General features: G+C 43.3%; 1 protein-coding gene across 3 annotated transcripts in view; it reads right to left on the minus strand.

Moving 5' to 3' along the window:
- Positions 1 to 1,174: 1,174 nt before the first annotated feature.
- The window catches only part of SLC25A47 (solute carrier family 25 member 47), a 305,790-nt gene continuing 285,879 nt past the window's right edge, over positions 1,175 to 21,085 (minus strand). For 2 of the 3 annotated variants that reach the window (XM_069637780.1, XM_069637779.1), the window contains exons 6-7: positions 15,538 to 15,811; positions 1,175 to 10,925 (exon numbers count right to left, since the gene is read on the minus strand). In XM_069637780.1, coding sequence (XP_069493881.1) covers positions 10,645 to 10,925; positions 15,538 to 15,811 — 555 coding nt within the window. In that variant the 3' untranslated portion in view covers positions 1,175 to 10,644. The remainder of the gene's footprint in view (positions 10,926 to 15,537; positions 15,812 to 21,085) is intronic. The other variant, XM_069637781.1, reaches the window with a different exon arrangement.

The following is a 21,085-nucleotide window of genomic DNA, read 5'->3' on the forward strand; positions in this document are numbered from 1 at the left end:
GGAAGGGTCTGATATGGTTACGGTGCTCCAGGCAGTAAAATCCCAGGTGGAGTTTTTGTCGGCTCTCGCCTACGATGGGGTAAAGACTGCTGCCATGTCCATGAGTACCATCATTGCTGGGCGTAGGCCTCTCCGCATCAGGGATTGGCAGACGGACTCTCAGCAGACATCAGCGGCCTTGAAGGCCCCATTCAAAGGTTGCATGTTGTTTGGGAATTCAATTTTAGATAAGGTACACACAGGGCCTCATTACGAGTCCGGCGGTAACCAGGCGGTAAAACCGCCTGGTTACCGCCGGACTCGTATTACCATTCCGCCTCCGTGACTCCCGGAAATACCAGGGCATTACGACCCTGGTGTCCCAGGAATTCCGGAGGCGGAATTCGGTAAATCCCCATTCCCATTGAGTCCCATGGGACTCAATGGGAATGGGGAAGAGGAAACACCGGCACCATCTTGTGATGATGCTGGTGTTTCCATGTCCGCCTGCAGGCGGACGGTGTTAAACCCGCCAGGCCAGACCTGGCGGGAACATCACCTCCTGCCTGCAGGAGTCGGGATCGGGCGGTCCGGAATTAACAGTGGCGGCAGGTTTACCGCCACTGTTATTTCCGGACCGCCCGACCTGTAATGAGGCCCACAGTTTTTAATGCGGGCAAGCATGCCGGGCAGTTGTGGAGGAAGTCTGCTTCTAGATCTGGGGGCCCTATCCCTGCTCGACAGCCCCTGCGTTCTCAGGCTCTTCACAGTCCTCGCGAACAGCATGCGACTGGATGGAAATGTCACTCAGATCATACTTCCCGCCTGTGCCGGCAAGCCAGTTGGGGGTTACCTAAAGTACTTTTGGACCCTGTGTACCCGTCTTTCTGGAAATGCCTAGGTCAACCGGCTGGTGTGCTGGGGATGCAGAATCGAATTTGTGTCCACACCTCTTCCTACATGCACAATACGGACCTCACTTCCAGGTGCATAGAGTCCTTGGAGGTGCCAAACCTGCAAATGAGGAAGTGGTCCTGAGCAGCAAACTGATACCTAACAAAGCAGCACTTCTGTGGCAGTACCTCGACTCTGTCTGATGAGACATCCCATTGCCCGCCTCCCCCACACCACTTGGAGTGTGACAAGATTTGACAGACACTCTGAGGGTGGATAAAGGGCAGGGCCAATGCAGGACTTCTGGTATTTTTTTTAATTTAATTGTGCTTTGGCTTGTTTCACCATACAGTTAATAATAACATAAAATACAAAAAGAAAATTTGGATAAAATGTCATAGAACAACAGAAATATATATACACACTTACATCATAAATCAAGTAAAATTCATAATATGTTTCTAGCTAATCACACTTAGTCTGATAACCACGCATTGCCCTATGATCCATGATTATTTGTGCGCTTTGAGGCCTGTGGGCGATTCAGCGTGATATAAGAATTTAATTAAATCAAATCAAGCCAAATTACCTCAAGTGAATATATGCAATAGAAATGTAATACATGCAAGTGTTAAGGATATCGGCAAACCTACAAGAATCCTATCCCAGAATTCTGCCTGGGTAACTTAACTCAAATCCTTTGCAAATGTACCCAAGGTATAGATTTCTGCTAATTGCATGTGCACTTCATTCAACCGCCAAATGTTCTAACGTTTCAATTTGGTCGGGCAAGTTACAGAACTTGCAAACCCTGCAACACCCGTCGATCTTTGCTCTCGCTCCCAGAATTTCGTTAGTAGGGAATAAGTTAAATCATTCTGTAAGAAAAAATCATCTCCACTGGAAATTAGGGAACTTGCTCAGGTATACTGGGACATTATTAAGTGGCTTATCCTTCAGGATGACATATGAAAATTATTTGAACTTTTTACAATCTTCAATCGACCTTATCCAGCCTTTCCCTTTTACGTCCAAGGGTCTAGATAACAAGGTATCTGGGGAAATCTCATTAGTACCTAAAAGAAAGTTGCAGTGCATAATCCAAGTATTAAAATTATAATTACCCAGTTTATCATACATGATTTTTAAAACTCCAAACAGGGAGCATACAGGAGCAACCAAACGTTTTCTAAATAAGGATAAGATTTTCCAATTTACATGGGCCTGCAATGAGACTGAGACAAATTTGTAACGGATGGTTGAAATTGGAGCTCCCTTGGATAGCTATAATACATTTCTCCAAAACAGCCTTTCAAAGATAGACCAATCAATATTATTATTAGACATGAAAACCTCTGAAACACAAGTTAAAATTAGAATAACCTTTGATTTATACAACTTTAGGGCTAGTAATAATGAGAAACACCCAAATCTAGAATTGATACTTTTGGCTTGTGGTGCCAATATAACTGTTTTCTGTCTGAAGATGGAATTCAGACACTTTTTCATTACCAGAGTCATCAATATGGAAACCCAAGTAAACAATTGAAGAAACAACCTCCAGGCTAGACTGATTCAATCTCCACTCGAAATGTATCTTATTTTTTTTAGACAATCTCATGATTCAGACTTTTGTTTTAATAGGGTTTAGAGACAGGTAATTTAGTCTGACGCATAATTCAAAGACGTTAAGTTGTCGCTGAAGCCCAATAGGTGTCTAATCTTAAATCACTAAATCGAACGCATTGGGTCAAACAACTCACCGGAGACTATTCCAATTTTGGAGGAAAAGATCTAAGATTGGTTAGGGACTTTCCAATATCATAAATAAATTAATTAAAAAGAGTTGGCACCAGAACACAACCTTGTTTAAGACCTTGCTTGGCGGAGATAGAATATAAGAGTCCTTTGCTGTTCAGTCTAACTTGGAAGGTTGTATCAGAGTGTGAAGGCCTTAAAATATCCACTAAATAGGGAGGACAGTCCCACACACATGAAACCAGATCGATATCTATCATAATTTCCTTTTTCAATGGCCCATCTTTCCAGCTGTTTTAAGAACAGCGAGGCAAAAACATTGCTTGGGACATCAAGAAATGCGATTAGCCGATAATTACGTGGGTTGATTCTATCCCCCTTTTTATAACTAGGAACATTGTTTGAGGTTTTCCAAGACACATGGATAGTACGAGTCGCAAAATATGTTTAAATAGAGCGGATAAAATGGATGCTCAAAGGAAAGGATTGCCTTTTAAGTTACTTTGGCTAGGCCATCGGTTCCAGGGGCACGCAATCTTTTACTTTTAACACTCAGGTTATCTATGTCATCGGTATCAAATGGCAGTAACCACAAGGCTTCCAGTGAATGAGTCACAACATATGAGGGATAATTTCCCATTGAATAAATGGCTTTCAAATGTTTGACCCAGTCACATTCAGAAATAATAATTTGGTGATTAACTTATTGACGGTTTGAGTCAAAATGTATTTAGACATCGGAAGAGTTCCTTAGCGAAAGAGCAACCACCATGTTTTCAGAGTCTTTTTGCATAAGATGACTCGTATAATGTTGTATCCAATTCTTAAAGAGTATAATTTCAAGGTACTACTTTTATGTTTAATAAGAAAGGAAGTAATGGGACAGAGAACTCTCAGGTCCAAGTTGTGATGAATCCTGTGGAGTCCTCACAAAAATCTTACCTAAAACCTCCTCCCAGGTGGCCAGTGGAACACAGACGCTTCCTGACCCTAGGGGTGGTATTAGCCGGGAGACTCACCTGGGAGGAAAAGGGACCAGGAGGACTCTGTTGGTTGAAATGCAGTATTCGTCTTCCTCAGAGACGGAAATACCAGTAATACTAGAGAATGCAATGGCTTGCTGTCAGAGAGAACTTTAACTTCCCAAAGCTAACTATCTTAATGTTGGTGGAAAGAATCATAATCAATCATGCATTGGGAGTAAGAACCCCCTTTTCAAAGTTACTCTCATTTATAGAGGTAAAAGCTCCTATGAGCCCCAATGGAAGATAAAAAAAATAGTCTTTAAATATTAACAGTCTAGATTCTGAAAACCCCAATTCCCCTGTAAAGCCAAACCCTTCATTGAATCCTTATAATACTCTTTAGGAATATAATTAAGGAGAGAAATGAATGTGTTAATGATCTTTCCATCTTTCCATGATCGCCCGCTTGCCCAGTCTGGGTACATTAAGGGTAGAATTAATGTCGAGAGTGTGAAGTGGAAAAATAAATGCTATTTTGAATACTGAGCTGATATAAAGCAGAATAATAATACCTTTGAAAACCAAACTGAACTCTTTGGTACCAGCGTTATAAAGTGGCAGAATAAGAACTTGACAAGCAGACCAGAAAGGTGTGATTTTATTTATGTGGGACAGAATAATTGCCAGTACTAAGGGGAGACACTTTTGCCAAAGTCGAAAGAGAATAATATCCAAGCAAGTTACAAAGAACCACCATTGCCAAAGCCAAGAGAGGGCATTTAAAAATCCAGGTTTGTAAATCTCATAGCCAGTATGTAAAAGAGGTTATAAGAGGAATTGGCCTAAACCCACATTGCCAAAGACACAGAAGTAGGAGAGTGAGAGAAAAACATTATCAGCATTTGATTAATACAGAAGTGGGGAAACAAGAGTCGCAGGAAAGCTGCCCTTCTGATAAGAGATATTCAGAAGGAGAGGAGCATAACCTGCATTGCGTGTGGCAATCACAAGTGTGTAACAAACATCACCAATGTGTTTCTTGTTTTCCCTAAAGAAGTACTTGTAGTAGTTTCATTAGTCAGGGCAGGGGAGTACACCCGGGTGAAAGGACCTTGTAGTATAGGCCTGGCAGGTGAGTGGACCATGCAGAAGTTGCTACAGTACTGTGGTTTGGTTAAAAGTATTGACAAAGAAGTGGCAGAATAGCTATTCTATTTTGCGAACTGTTACAGAAATATTCTGACAAATACTTTTTTGTTTATCCCAAGGAACTGTGGAAATATTCTTGTCTTATGAGAAGAAGTTGTATTGAACTCTGTAGCACAAGTACAAAGGTGAAAACTTGTTGAACATTGTGAACTGTTGGTGGAGTTCAAGTTGGAACCAAAAGAACTTTATTTGAACCTTATGGCAAGACGCAATTTCCTTATCCTTTTGGAACTGCTGATTAAGATCATGTTAGAACCCGGAGAAGGGGAATTCACCCAGGTTTTAAGGAGAAACAGTTACCAGCTTGTGAACATAACTGTTATTTCTGTTATATTGACACTGTCATGCTTGACTTTGTTAAGCTGATATATGAATAAGTGTGAGGAACAGAAACCTTTTGTTAGAGTGTTTCCTTTAGTCTATTTTGATAGGCAGGGAACTCCTCGTCAGGGTAGGGATAGTGAGGCGTTTATCCAACCTTTTGCGTTAATAAAATGGTATTTTTTTAAAATCCTTCACAAAGTTGTCTGTCTCACATTTCTGACCCCTTGCACAGCGTAATTCTTTTTTCCTCTGAATTTCCTTATCAAACACATTTTTTCAGCTATATTTGCTTCCTGATGAGATTGATAAATTCTACCAATAACCCCACATATTTGTGTGATGTAAACGCAAGCTCCATTTAAGTATTGGACAGGTCCCCAACTTACCTTTCCATGTGAGAATTCAACATCAAGGTCATTCTGGTATTCCATTTCAACCTGTTGGCCCTGAATTAATCTCCAAATTCCTAGCACATAACAGATTGTGCTTACCCCGCCCAAGAGTGTCCATTCCATTTATAATGCAAGATGATCACTCTTAAGAACTTTGAATACATTACATTTTTGAAAAATGGCAGCGGTTGCAAACATGTAATATAAATGGCCCCAGAGCTACCACGGGACTGAGTTTAATGTGCCGGGATGTCCCTGTTGATGTTTCAATTAAGTTCATAAAAACAACAAGTATGCATCAAGGTCATCCATGCCCTCCCCATCTGCCACATCATTAACCAAAAATTGAGGAGCTTCGTTCATATGAAGGCAAATGTCTATGTTCGATGGTTCTTTATGGCCTTGATGCCCTTGCTATGGTGGATTTCTAGTGGCTCGAACTTTATTTGGAATTTGCAAACTAACTCAAGCCAAAATGCCAAGTACTTGCTTTGATGATGACACCTAATGGCTCAGGAAGGCCGACTAATGGTAAAGACTTCAATAACTCGATTGACAAGCTTTGTGTAATTATGGCTTGGACCCTAGATTTTAAACGTGGTACCAGTTTTACCACCTTGAAACATATATTTAAAGGGAAATTAAAACAGTGGGACTGGACCAACAATTATTCTCACCTTTCAACCTTAAGATCTTAAGTAGATGTTACAAATGTAACACATTCGTACCTTAGGGTACAAAGATTCTTGATACAGTGTCCAAACCCTGCTGTCAGGTGGTTTTTTATTGAAACTAAGGATTAAACAACTCCCTTTTTTGGCAACCTGTGGGGCAAGGTCTAACATCCCGCGTCTGGAACGGACCTGCCGCATCTGTAATAGCCATGTCTTGTTAGAGACAGCAAAACATTTGTTTACGGAGTGTGCTTATTTAGGCCCGCCCATTATGATCACGCTATGTGGCTTCGTGCACAGTTACAAATCCATCTTTTTGGACTTATTGTCTCAATCCAGAGAACGAAAGGGTACAGCTAGCTTTGTACAGATTGTGGGGTATCATCAAGAATGTATTACCTAAGTATTTAAGTATGGTTGATTAGTGTGTGCTATGTAATATTTTTATGCTTGGATTCCCATAGATGACAATTGTCACTTATCTTAATTGATTTTAATTGTACAAGCCTTAGACGGCTGGTATTTTTAGAATGTATAATATTAAAGACCTTCAATATTGTATATGTATATTAGGAATGTCTCCTGTAGGAATCCATTACCTATGGTCTTAAAGCACCCGATTGCTAAATGTTCTGATGTTCTGATTGTTGATTACAACCTTCTGCCCATGCCTAATGTATGTTTAGGATCTTTTGTGCCAAGAGGAAAGAAGTGTTGCTGTTGATTAATGAAATTGGTACTGCCTCACATGTTAATGCATTATAAGATGTTCTAAATCAATTTCAAAATTTTGTTTGCTTTGATATTTTATTGATAGATGTATGAGGATGATTAATATGATGATTCAAATTTGTATAAGTTTAAGTACTAAATACAAATAAATAAATAATGAAAAAGAATTAAGATCACCATAAATCAGTACACTCTTACAGTTGCACGCCGAATGCCAATTGTCCAAAACTTCCCTATAGCTTAATATAGAGATGCCTGGACAAACATAACAGGACTGCTATAGGATTGAAAACATGCTCCATCAAAATGGCCCTGTAAAACGAGGTTGCATAAACTTTGCTCATAATCCTTATCTCGTACAGAGTAAGAAGTTACAGGTTCATGAGAGGTTTCTTGTGTGAGAAACCTGAAGGTGTCTCCTGAACTAGTCCCCGGTGGTCTGTCATCCAGGTGGCCAGGACACAGCCTTCGCTATTGAATCCACTTCTTGGGGATGGACCAGTGAGGGAGGATCACCTGGATGGGGGTCCTCGGGGAGAGGGAGTGGGACACCGACTGGTGAGACACGGTATCCCCCTTCTTTCAACACCTTTTCCCCATCCTACCACATAGAACATTAAAAACCACTACCCCTCCTTTTCCGACACAAACACTTTTGCACGACACACTAGAGAACGGACTAACACCAGAGCCGTTTACCTGACATGTCCCATTACAAGGGTCAGGCAAAGTCAGGCAATGGATCAGAATCACACACACTTGATGGCCCTTTCCCTTCCCCACAGGAATAAAAGGTGGAGCAAGAGAGCACAGTACGAGCAAGGCAGACTGCACAATGAGACAGCTATCCAGGTCTGGCAGTTCAAGAGGAGAAGAAAGGCAGAGTATATCAAGAGGCTGACAAGGAAAGACACAACCTTGCCCTTTGCGATGCAGACCAGCGAAACCTCTGCAGAGAGAATCGTAAGACCGAAGACAATAGCCCAAGTGTGATGCAACAGATGTCAACCGTACATGGAGCGTTTAGACGCTGATAAGTGGGAGCGAGGGAAACTCCTGCCACCGTGATACCGGCCTTGACTCCAGTTACGAGGAATGCCAAGTGGTTCATCACAGCCGGTGAGTCGAGGGGAGAGCCGATAAGAGCCGGGGAAACTCGAGTGTGTGCTGTGCTCCAAGATCCCACCTTACCCCGTACTTAAATCATGGGGAAGGGAGACCCAAGCTGCTGCATCCTAACATATTATTTGAGGACACTTCTTTCTTTTCTTGAAAAGTATCCCGCACCCCTTTTTGTATTAGCTGTGAGGTTTGGCAATAGGTTTTTTAGTATAGGCCCATTTATTTTGACACAACGCCACTAAGACTTCCTTATTTTCATGTGATCACTTCTATCTGTCTTTACTGTTGCCACCATGAGTTCCTCACACTGCAAATAATGTCTTTCTCTTTGAAGACTCCTCTGAATTATTGACAACTTTATCCCAAATAATGTGCAATTGATCCAAAACCCTATTAGATGCTGGAACCAAGGATTGTGTTGGAATGTCATGTAGAAATACTCAGAGTGAAATACATAGGGGAAAAAGTAAGGTCTTACCCAAGTAGCAGAACCCACAGAATTGTAACATGCAAACTCTGTTGTGCAGCACAAACGCTGCCAAATGCTAATACTTCCATGTCCTATGAAGAAACAAACACAGTTGTTGTGGAAGGTGGCGCGACCCAACCACACCTATAGTCTGCAACAAAGGGAAACCCACAACTGATGGTCTAATGGCCCACTTTTTTATAAACAGCTGGTTATTAGGTACGGTCACAAGACCCAACATTTTACAGAACTCTCACCACAGTGAAACCCAAACGCAGGTGTAAGAGAAGGTTACACTATGCAGCTTCCTTTCTGACTCCACTGTAGAGAAACACACACCTCCCTGTCTATTCCTATGCCCATGTGGGGTAGATCACATGACCCAACCCTCCTAAATGGCTCCCACTATAGGAATGTTCAGAACTAGCAGACAATGCTTTTTTGTCAAGATAGCAGCCACTAGAGGCTGTGCCAGTGGCAGGCAATATACTTTATATTTGCCACTTGACATAACGAGATATCTCCCCCACAAGCACACACGTGGAGGGCTGGCCTCAATATATGTCCCTTCCGTCCATGTTTAAAATGTCCTGCCTTAATAAGCAAACATCTCTTTCAAACATAATTTCTATATTCACATCAAAGTAATACTTCTCTTCTTGCAGGGAAGATCCTAATCCGCCTAATCTTGTGATGCCTCAGCCTTCCTACTCTTTCTTAATATTAGCCAGTTGGACAAACTCATGCTTCTAATAACAACCAACCGAACACTCTATAAAAGCATGCACAAAAGGCCAAACACAGCTGACCTAAAAAACAATGGCACAAAACTGGACACTCACAGCAGGCAACATTACCCTCCACATAAATTAGGCCATGCTGCAAAGATTCTGACCCTAAAAACACCATCCAAGAACTCACATTTGGTTACCTCTGTTATCAGTGAAACATTATAACCCGACCTGACCTCACATTCTACCAAACCACCCTCATTCTTCAAAGACACCATATAAGCACCCACAAGCGCTACCAAAAATCTCACTCTCCTGTACAACCACACATTGCTTACTACAACCCTCGCTCATGCCCACTATACACAGTAAAGACCAATGGCCTCTCACAACCCCACTCATTCCACAACACATCCACACATCACTTGTCCAACTCTCAAAACACTCATGGGTAGGTACCAAGATCCAATCCACCTGTGCCCACTAATCTTCCACCGAAGCGAAACCCATAAATAGTCTGGTAATGAGACAAATCGTGACATATTCATAAGTATGTTCACTCTTTGTCTCTTCTCGTTCTTTCATGTGAGTAAAGACCTTAGGAGACAACCCCCTACAGAGCTACCACCTTATGGTAACCAACTAATGGCAGAGGGCACACTGCTACCAAGACGGTCCACTGGGAAGAGAAGCTATGTAAATGGCAGACATAGAGGATAACTTGCCTATAAAACATTTTCCAGGGATTTATTATGTAAAATGTAAAGACGTGCTATTATCTATTCTCTTTTCACTAGTTGTGATTAACTTATAGTTTTTGAGGGAAAGTCTGCATTATTTAGTCTTACTTTCGCAATCACAAAATACAGGGACTGTAGCAACTATTGGACATCTACTAGACATACAATGTAGAGATAACATGAAGCAGCTGATGGATACAGGGTTACATCAGTCCTAGTAATATGTTTCGATATTCAGCAATATCATCAATCCTAGATAAGAGGGTATCAATCCTAGAGGAGATGCTATCAATCCTAGATGAGATAGTATGAATCCTAGATGAGATGGTATGAATCCAAGATGATATGGTGTCAATCATAGATGAGATGGTGTCAATCCTAGATGCGTGGTAGGATTTTCACCAATTTTAAGCAGCAAGATCGGTCATGGTGCAACATATATACATATTACTAAAAGGCAAAGCTACCAACAATCCATTTCCAGTTTTCTCTGGCATACTAGTCCCGAGTGCCATAGGATTCTGTGCAAATACGCCAAACTGACCACGATGAATGAGATTTGTGGACTTCGATCCACAAATCCCGGAGATTCCCCAGTGTTGGTGCATGAAATGTTGTGTTACTGGGATCCCTTTTAAGCAATGGACAGAATGTTTTATGTTGTTAAACGTTTTGTCAACTTCAGTATCACTTCATATGTGAAAAACACCACCATGTTCACAGGGAAAGCGCGCAGGCAGTTGAGCCCGACACCCTTGAATAGAACCCTCAGGCCTTCTTGTTGGACGCTCTTTGTGATGCAGTGCACAACTCCACGATACTTCCGCTGTGTCAATCCGTCGACTTGCAGCCGGGCCTTGATTACGTCCATGGGTGTTGCCAACGTCCATGCCAACATTCCAGCAAAACCACCAGAAAGGAGCACACCCACCGCTTCTGTATGAAAACAAAGGCAGTAATGTTATCTGTAATCAAAGGAATTTGGCAAGACACTATAGCAAGAAAGACTTCAGTTTTCCTCAGATTAAGTCAGAGTGTAAATAAAGGAACCTGTCTGCGTTTATAGTGTTTGTGGTTGTTTTAACCATATCAATCTTTTACTAAGAGCATAATACTCCACAGTTAATTAGCTTTCATGGTTTGTGTGCAATTATTTCTGACATACAGTAATTATTGAGTATTGAGCTAGATGAGCAAGACATTGGCATTTGATCACATTAATAATATGTAGTCCTTGTTTAGGAGGAGCTCACAAACTTATAGAAATCTGAACCGGTGGTCTACACAGGGCTTTTGATACTCCCATTAAAATGCATACACTGAAAAAAACACAGTAGAAGAGACAAGTATTTTTTAGCGTAAGAGTTGAAATCGCAATATGAAACCAGTGTTTTAGGATCTTAGAAGTCCTACAGCATAGATATCCCTCTGACAGCCAAAGGCATACATGATAGGGGCTCCTCTTTCGTGTTAGCTTGCTTCAAGCCATCTTTCTCTGGGATTTGTAGGTGTACAGTGCAGGATGCTGTGTTCCTGGTAAGAGTTACAAGTAATACACCATCATGGTAAACAATGGGTAAACATAACAAATAGAGATTATCCAGGGGGCACATCTAACCAGGCTCTGTGATGTCCATAAGTCTTCAAAGCTCTCTGTCAGGAAGCGAGTCTTGGCTTAACTCCAAAATTCTTTACGGGCCCTAGGCAGTGATGCACACATTGTGGCACCTTGGGGTGTCAGGAAGCCATAGTAGCGTGCTTTTGGACATAGGCCCGCATGTCCAGGGGTGGACTGCCTGAGAGTGGGGGGTAGGCCATTCCCGGTTTTAGCGTATGCGGATGATACAGTACTTATGGCCAGAACCCCTATGGCCTTGCAGGCTTTGGTTGATGCTTATGCTTCCTTTATGACCAGTCTAGGCCTTAAATTGAATACCACTAAATCAGCGGTGATGAGCTGTAGTAAAAGTAGAAAGCTGATCAAAATGTGCCCACTAGTGTGCAAGGGGGAAGCCATCCCAAGAGTGGCTGAGTATGATTACCTGGGGGTCAGGTTTTCAGAAACTGTGACCGGTATGACGCATGTAAAAAAACAATCCTTGAAAATGTGCCAATACCTGGGTGTCTGTCCCGCTTTTCTGCTAAATGCAAGGGCCAGCATACTATGGCTCTTAAAGTCTATACTATGCAAGTAAAGGCATCCACTCAATATGGAGTAGCATTATGGGGGTACTGCAAATCCGGGGATATGCAGGCCAGGGAAAACCATTTTTTCAAAAAGCTTCTGGGACTTCCAGGCTCCACCTCTTCTGCCACGCTACACAGAGAATTGGGGATGGCCTTTTGGGAGGATGATTGGGCAGCAGCCCCAAGTATCTTATGGCTCAGAATATGGGGGAATAAAAATGCCACGATGTGCCACTTCATTATCAAAGCCACACTGAACAAGGACCTGTGGTATAACATACCCTGGCTGAGGTCTGTGAAGGAGTCACTGCGTAAGGCAAATGTGCCGGTTGAGCTACCTCCCACTGTGATGTTACTGCAGCGTGAAGTTAGACTATTCAAGGAAGCAGTAACTGGGGACATTGAGGTTAAACGTACAAATGTACCACAGGTGTCACAAGGGGATAGCGTTCATATGCTCATATGTGGGACACTAACCTTACAGCAGTACCTCGTCTGGGCGAGGGAAAAACTACATAGCTGGCTCATCACAAGGACACGTTTTGATTGTTTACGGCTGAGACGAAATACAGTGAAATGGGCCGGTTATCCAGATGACCCGAGCTGCCCTGTGTGTGGCGCACCTAACTAAACTTTGAGCCATTTTATTCTGTTTTGCCTGGTCTATGCGAAAATAAGAAAACGGACGATTCTGCAAGTAATAAAATGCACAGATTTCCATCAGCATAGGCCAGCCATGATTTTTCTATTAATGGCAGAAACGGAATGGACGGCTTGGGCCCTGTTGTTGTATTTGAAGGCTGCCATTCACCTAAGAAGGTGGCTTTTAAGAGATTAAGATCCTGCATTTTAGAATTATGTAAATTGTCTGTTTTTATTGTTATTCTTCTTTGGAATTATTTTTCTTTGAATAATGTAATGGTGTTTGATTTATCTAATATGTATTAATGAATTATGTTACAGTTGTCTACTTTGCTATATGTATGTGTTTGATGAATATTCTTTATTCGAATAAACGTTTATATCATCAACTACATCAAAATGAGTTGGAACTTTATATTGATAAGTCGAAGTGGAAACAAACTGTGGTTTAACATTAATGCAAATCAGGATTTCCTTGTTTTCTTTTCTTGAACTGTGAAACAGAATCACGTTTGAACTTGGGGAAGGGGAATTCAGTTACAAAGACAGACTGTGGTGTCATTACAGATTCAAATATTATTGTTTTTTAAGAATTGCTGTACATTTCTTTGTTTATTTGTTTTATGTATACGTGTGAGGGATATATATCCTTTATTAGAGTGTTTCTTTTTGTTTATATTAGGCAGGGAAATCCTAGTCAGAGAAGCGGTAGCTAGGCGTTCATCCAGCCTTATCTTATAATAAAATGGCATTTGTTGAGAAATCTTCACAAAGTTGTCCGCCTCATATTTCTGACCCCTCACATGGCACTCAGCGGGTGATCTCATGGGGAGGGAGACCCATCATGGGACCAGTGATGATGGCCCTGGGAGAACGTGGTAATCTTTTGACCCTTTTGTACCCCCACTCCCCTTATTACACACTCGGGCCCCTCTGGTCCCCCATACCTCTATATCTTATTGTAAAGTAGAAGGAAGAGGGAGACTTAACCAAACTTAATACCAAATACCACTGAGACGAAGAAGAGGGAACAATAAAGCAAAAGACCACTGCAGAACCAATACATGTGATACAGTTGTCAAGAGGCAGCCCCCATCATAAAAAGGAAAGAAGACTCAGTCGAGCCAACCCTGGAGGAGTAGGGAACGAGACGTTCCTTCTGTGGCAGAGGACGTAAAGGATGGAGACCGAGGCACAGAGAGTTGTTATGTTTTGAGACATCCCAGAAAGGTGGACCTGGCCGGTGGCAGTGAGAAAGGAAGCCAGACTGTTGAAATCAAACCGACAAAGAAGGTACTAGCAACCAGAGACGCGAGGAGCAATCCAGAGCTACGGAGACGCAAAGGAGAGAACGCCGAGTGCGGCAGCAGCACAGCTCCGCTCCAACTCCCCAAGAGATCAGAGACCGCCCCACAACTTCCAAAAAGTAGGGAAATTGTCAGACCAGTTGTGGAGCATTGAAGGAGCTGGAAACACTGAGAAGCCTTGTATGCATGTCCCAAAAAACACAAGGGGTTACATTTGTACAACTTGATACAAACTTTGTAAATCACAAAAACAGATCCCGGAAAAGGGATAGAAGAGGAATCATTCAACTTAGTATGAACTTTGTAAACCAGATAACCAAATCCAAAAGGACAGAAAGGGATAGCAGAAGAACCTTATGCACTGACACAAGAGTATAACATGTCTGTCAAAATGGACACTAGGTAAAACAGGGTCAGGGGTCCCACAGAAGCAGCAGAATAGGGTCTGGGACCCATATGAAAGTGGGGAAGCCCCGCCAATGTGTAACAGGGTCTGCGACCCAAATGGAAATAAGCAAAGAGCATCAACAAAGTATCTAAAGGTTGAACACCCACCTCAAGGCAGAGACACGCAGAATCAGTGGGCTGGAACCCAGAAACAGTCGAGGAGATGCCGAGAAGGCATAAGACGATAAAATAGGGAAACCTGTGGAAGAGCAAATATCTTTGGAACTTAAGCACTATGAAACCAAGTCAGGCAAGTTAGTGAACCTAACTTTGGAAAACATTGGGAAAGTCTATGGTCAGATGTGGCAGGTTAGTGAACCAGGCCTGATAAAAGAATGAGTATGTTCAAGTGTGATTCACAAACCAATGAAGATGTTCCTGGGGAAATGTGTATTGTTTTTCCAACTGTGTTTTGTCCAAAAGAAGTTCCCTTAAGAAAGCTGGGGAACTGTGTATTGTTTTCAGATAGAGTTTTGTTCATGAGAGGAGATAACTATGTTTTGTTTATAAGCGGAGCAAGAACAGAGGAAGCGTTTTTTCCCAGGAAAGTGAGGAACTTTGTTTTCTTTTTGGCTGAACATTCTAACAGTGAACAGTTAACTTCATATTCTTTCCCCAAAGAACTTTGCCTTGGAGTATACATCCAGAACAATAGGGGCCTCCTTCTGGGTTAATGAGACATCCAGTTGTCATTTGTTAGTTTGTAAGTGTAAGGGATGGACATAGGGTTGGACACAGGACGGTGGACATTTACTTTACGGACATCCTGACTGGGTCCTTAGTATTGTTTTGTTGAGGTAGTGCATCCCCTCACAGAAAGTAGGGCGAGATAGACTTTTCGTTTTCCTTTGTTATTGTAAATAAAAGTGTATGCCAACCAATCTACCAAAACTGTGTCAAGACTCATACTTCTGCACCCTTACATAAGTCACAGCTAATGTTAGTATTCTCAAGCAAGCTCATACCAGGTGCATTGTGCCCGACTGGCACAAGCCATTCTCGTAGCACGGCATATGAGAGGAAATAGGTTGCAAATGAGGGACAATCTCTACACATCAGCGCAGAGCAGCCTTTGTAGAGCCCAAGGAAGCCTTCCTCTCGTATTATTGTCGTTAGGCAATGGACAGGTCCCAGATACTTGGGTTTATAGACAAGAGAGGACCCCTCTATCAAGTGATGCGGATGGATCTGTGTTTGCAGTCTAACCTTGGCCACATCTGCAGGCGATGTCACCAGCACCTAGAATTAAAAGAAAAAGAGAAGTGAAGTCATCACAACATCACCAGTGAAAAAGCTACAATCCCCCTTTAGCCCAGGATGTACATAGCTGTGTTAACAATCCCTACCAAACTCATGAGACTCTGCATATGTCAATGGAGCTTGTCAGAGGCTTACCACATTAACTGGTGTACAAGGCAATGCCACCAACTCTACCCATTACTTTTATATTGGACCAAACAGGTATTTGTCTTGGCAACAATCAGACAATTAGACTATCTATCAGTCTTCATCACTGATATGGTATTCAGACCTATGGTCTCAAGCAGAACAGAGATTCCAGGTAATGCATAGTAATGTGTTCCTACTTCTAGCTATTATCGAAAGGAAGGAGTCAAAAGCTACCCTTGTCATTAACGCACAGGTGGTGACCTTTTGTTAGCAGTGAGGCTAGTTCAACATATATGAACTAGCTCTTGAAAAAGATCAGCAAGAAATAGACAATGTTTGCGTATTGCTACATTTTGAGCAATACATGAAATAATAGTCACCTACTATTTACTAACCAACCTATATGCATATTTATTCTAGATTGTATGTAATGCATATTTCTCATGCCTAATACGGCACACGTGTTTTCCCTTTTAAAAAAAAAAAGTATCCATGTTTTATGTATGTAATTATTAAACCTTTTGTTTTTGTTTTGGAAACATTTCTATTTCTTGGTGATCTTTTTCAAGAGCTAGTTTATATGTGTTGAACTAGCCTCACTGCTAACAAAAGGTGACCACCTGTGCGTAAATGACAAGGGTAGTTTTTGACTCCTTCCTTTCGATAATTCTGTTTAACCCTCTGGAGTCAGGCCCCCTTACAAAAAAGAGGGTCCCTGCCCCCATCTCTCACAAACCTACTTCTAGCTATACAAAAGCAATTGTTGAATTGGGTGCGGCCACATGTTGGGCCAGGTTTGATGGCATTTGGCACACCAAATTTGACATGCTCTTAAAGGAGGTTGCTGGCAAAATGAAGAAATTATGTAATTTTCCACTACCTACTACAGGGCACATCAACATTATATAAGTTTACTTGTTGTGCACTGAGGTCCGATTTACACAGGGCAGTCAAACATTATGTACCTGAGTATTGTTACGACTCCTCAAAGGAGTTACCGTCCGCAGCGCTGGCTGCTGCTGTGACAGCTACGGGCAGGGGGGAACTTTACGTCCCAGCATGCCAAGGAGAAATTGTGCCGAGACACACAGTGTCCCCGTCATGCGACACAGAGGTCACATGACGCAGTGAGACACGGAAGTGCACAGAGTGAGATGGAAGGCACACAGCTGGATAAAAAGCTCCGGGAGAGGAAGAACGGTGCTCGATTTTGGGGAAAAGTCAGCAGGCGGTGAGTGCCAAGGAAAAGAGTGGACAGACATGCTTGGGGCCAGGAAATTGTGTTCCTCGGGGAATGGGAACTTGACACTAGGACTCTGCTAGGCAGCGGTGAACGCTGGACTGGGGTAGTCGGGAGGCGTGGAAGAGTCATGGAGGGATGCCTGTGTTATGGCAGGAATTGCCACGTCGCAGTGTGTGAGTGGTAATTGGGGGGTGGTCTGACTGGGCGAGTGGCAGTTTCAGATGAGGCATGTGAGTGGAGTTTGAAGGGCGCAGCAGAGGTCGGGTTGATTTCTTGTTTTTGACGATGGAGGACTCTGCTTCTAGTGATTCTGGATCTGAGTGGCAGTCGGTTCCTGCTAGGAAGAGGGGTAAGTCATGGGATAAGTCTAGGAGCCAGTCTCCTGTGGATCGGGTGGGGGTTGCCAATGGTGTCACTCTGTCTACAAGGTTCTCTGTGTTGGAGCAGGAGGAGGCAGAGCCTCTCTGTCCTGAGGTGGTGGGAGGTCTGGGTGGTGGTGTGGTGTCTGGTGCTGGGTCTTGTGTGCCGAATAATGGGGCTGGTGCTTCGGAGGAGAGGGCTTTTGTGGTTCTTGTGGCCAGTACTATGGAGGTTCGGAATTTCAGGCAGGTGTGCCCAATTAAGATTGCGATTTCAGTGGAGGAGTGGGCTCATTCACCTCGGTATATCCGTAAGGTGGGTGGAGGTAAGTTTTTGGTTTGCTGTGTGTCTTTTGAGCAACAGGAGATCATGCTGCGTTTGCATAAGGTGGTGGGGATTCCGGTGGTGTGTTCTGTATTGCCTGCTCGTGTGGCTAGTGGTAAGGGGGTGGTCTATGGTGTTCCGGCTAGTACCGATTTGGGCTTTTTGATGTCTGAGCTTAAGGGTGTTGGTGTGGTTGGGGTGCATAGGTTGGGTCCTAGGAATGTGGATGGGGTAGTAGTTTCGACTACTGTCTTGATGTCATTTCAGTCTGTGGGGGTGCCTCAGTTTTTGTGGATTGGTTTCTGAGAGGGTTCAGGTGGCAAAATATGTGCCCCCTCCTTTGCAGTGTTTTCGGGGTCAGAGGTTTGGTCATGTGGCAGGTGTCTGTAGAGGGGAGCAGTTTTGTGTGAAGTGTGGTGGTGGCCATGATGTCAAGGAGTGTTTAAGTGAGACGGTACCTGTATGTAGAAATTGTGGTGGGGATCACTGTGTTATGTTTAAGAGGTGTCCTGTGTATGTTCGTGAGGTTCGAGTGCAGTCCGAGAGAGTGTGTCACAATTTGTCTTATGCCTAGGCTGTTGCACGGTTACCAGGTGCTGGTGTGGATCGGGTTGAGGAGGTTTGTCTAACTGGGGATGGGGTCTTGCCCCCTTCGGTTGTGCCTGTGGATGGTGATGTGCAGCCACTGGTGGTGGGTGAGTTATTGGTGTTGTCGAAGGAGAAGTTTTTGTTGTTTATGATTGAGGTTATTAATTGTTCTTTTCAGACGCAGAGCAAGACCGAGAAAATGATGATTATAGTTAGGGCGGCTGAGAAGTTTTTGGATATTGTTGGCTTTACGAGGGAGTATTTGAATGAGTTGTTGTGTAGGGGGATTGTGTGAGGTGTGGTGGATGTTTTCGGGTGTGGGTCTCCTGGTAGTGGAGGTTTGTTGTCACGGTTGGTCTGTAGCTGCATTTTTGGGAAGTTCTGGGAATTTTTGGGAGCATCTTCTTTTTGGAACAATACTGAGAAGATGATGATTATAGTTAGGACGGTTGAGTCGTTTCTTGGGCACTGCTGGCTTTATGGGGGTATATTTTAATGAGGTGTGGTGTAGAGGGATTTTGTGAGGTGTAGTGACTGTATTTTGGTGTGTATCTATTGGTAGTGGTGGTTTGTTGTTGTGGATGGTCTGTAGCTGCATTTGTGGGAAGTTTGGCGAACATCATCTATTTAGATGGAAATCACTGGCTTCTGGTCTCTGGGAGTCACACCAACAAGAAGAAGAACGGTGCTCTACAACACTTGTAAGTGCCGGAGTCCCGTTGTTTGTATGTTTATATGTTTTTTTGATTCCAGAAACTCTCTTGGTGTCTGGTTCTGTCTGTTTTCTGCCCCTTGTTTCCTCTCATTTCCCCCAGTACTTTCTTTAGTCGGTCCTCTCCTACCTACTCCTGACGTCTCGTGTACACATTTGTCCCTATTGAACTCAAAGTGGATTGTTCTGTCTGTTTCTGGATTCTGGAGCACATTTACCTTGTATTTTTGTTGTTGTTGGAATTTGGATTGCCTTTTGTTAGATATCGTGATTATTTTTGAAACTCCATTTCTTTTCTTTTTTTACAGTGTTCAAAGACCCTTGATTACTCCTGCTTTTCGTGACCTGGAACTACCTATCTGCCCTTCTTCCCCTCTCCCTTAGAGCATCAGCATTCCAGGTCCCTTTGCCTTTTTGTCTTATTCTTTTGTTGTGCCTTGTGTCATTGAGCGGGTTCTCTGGTCTCTAGACTCAGTGCTCAAGGAGGGACATCGATACCAGTTTCTTCCCATCTTTTATGCTTACCTTGGGAACCCCCCATTTTCCATTTGTGTTCCCAGGGTGGGTCTGGGGGATGGCCAGGGCAATCCTTGCAGACATCACCCGTGAAGGACTGTAAAGTACCTGGGAGTTTTTGCTAAGAATATTTCATTGGGCTCAATAGCTTTAGATCGCCAGAATATGATTCTACTACTTTTTCTTTGGTGATCTATTTATCATAGTGACATGCTGTAATTATTCCTGAAACCGTCCTCCATCTCCATTCCATGCCCCCTATGCTACCCTACATTCCTCTCTAGTTCTGTCAGTGCCCACATGTGGTTAGACTCTAGTCAAAGGGAGGGAAATGGTCCTCTACCTCCCCTCTCCACCCACCTACTGTACCCCCATCCTCCCAGGCTGTCTAGCAGTCTGTTACTTTCTGTTAGTCCCCACAATGGGAGGCTTGCCTCTCCTCCATACACCTCAGTGCAACCCAAAGGCAAGCATGGGAAAGACACATGCTGCTTCTGATACGCAGTAAAGACATGTCACCTTTAATCAGTTTTGTTGGAGGATGTAAGGAATGCAAATGTGCTGTGAGGAACCAGGAATGAGACACAGACACAGAGGACTGGTGGTTGGCAAAATGCCTCACTGAGCCTCATTACAACCCTGCCAGACCGGTAACAACGGTGCTGGTAGGCTTACCGGTACCATTGTTGCCGGACCAGCAGAGTACAGGTTTGCGGGCTGGGATGCCCTCCTGCCTGCCAGATCTAAACTGGCGGGCGGAACAGCACCCGCACAAACACTTTGACGGTAGCACCGGCACCATTACGAGTGGTGCCGGTGCTACTGCACCCCCCCCCGCATTCCCAACGAGTCCAATGGGACTCGATGGGAATGGGGAGTTCCTTTTTTCTGGCACCATAGAGACTGTCGGAAAAAGAAATGCCTCCGGCGGCAGCCGTGTAGTTTTTAGCAGCACGGCTACCGCCTGACTCATAATGAGGCCCACTGTCTCTAATCTAGGAGGTATTTCCCTACCTCAACCAAAAACTAAGGGCCTGTCCTGTGTCAAGTTGTCCAAAGCAAAAAGTCCTGTGTCCAAAATCCTATCTCAGCCCTCTCATTCTAAAAGTACCTCTAAGGTGTTAAGGGTTTTGCCTTTAGGTTGAAAAGTTCAAATGTTCAAGTTCAACAAAAAGATATAACTCCAACAAAAGTTCCAAATGGAAGATGTTCACAACTCCAGGGAATGACTCCCTTCCCCAGAGTTCTCTCCAGCAAAACCAAAGTTCTAAAAGAAGAACCAGGTTTTTGGCAGCCCAAGGGGATAATCCCCTCCTCTTTGTGTTGCAACTCACTCCAGGGGAAATGACTCCCTTCCCCAGGTTTCTTCCACATTTAATGC

Source organism: Ambystoma mexicanum, chromosome 14, assembly GCF_040938575.1.
Source record: "Ambystoma mexicanum isolate Mex_15411 chromosome 14, UKY_AmexF1_1, whole genome shotgun sequence".
In the NCBI taxonomy this organism is placed as follows: Eukaryota; Metazoa; Chordata; class Amphibia; order Caudata; family Ambystomatidae; genus Ambystoma; species Ambystoma mexicanum.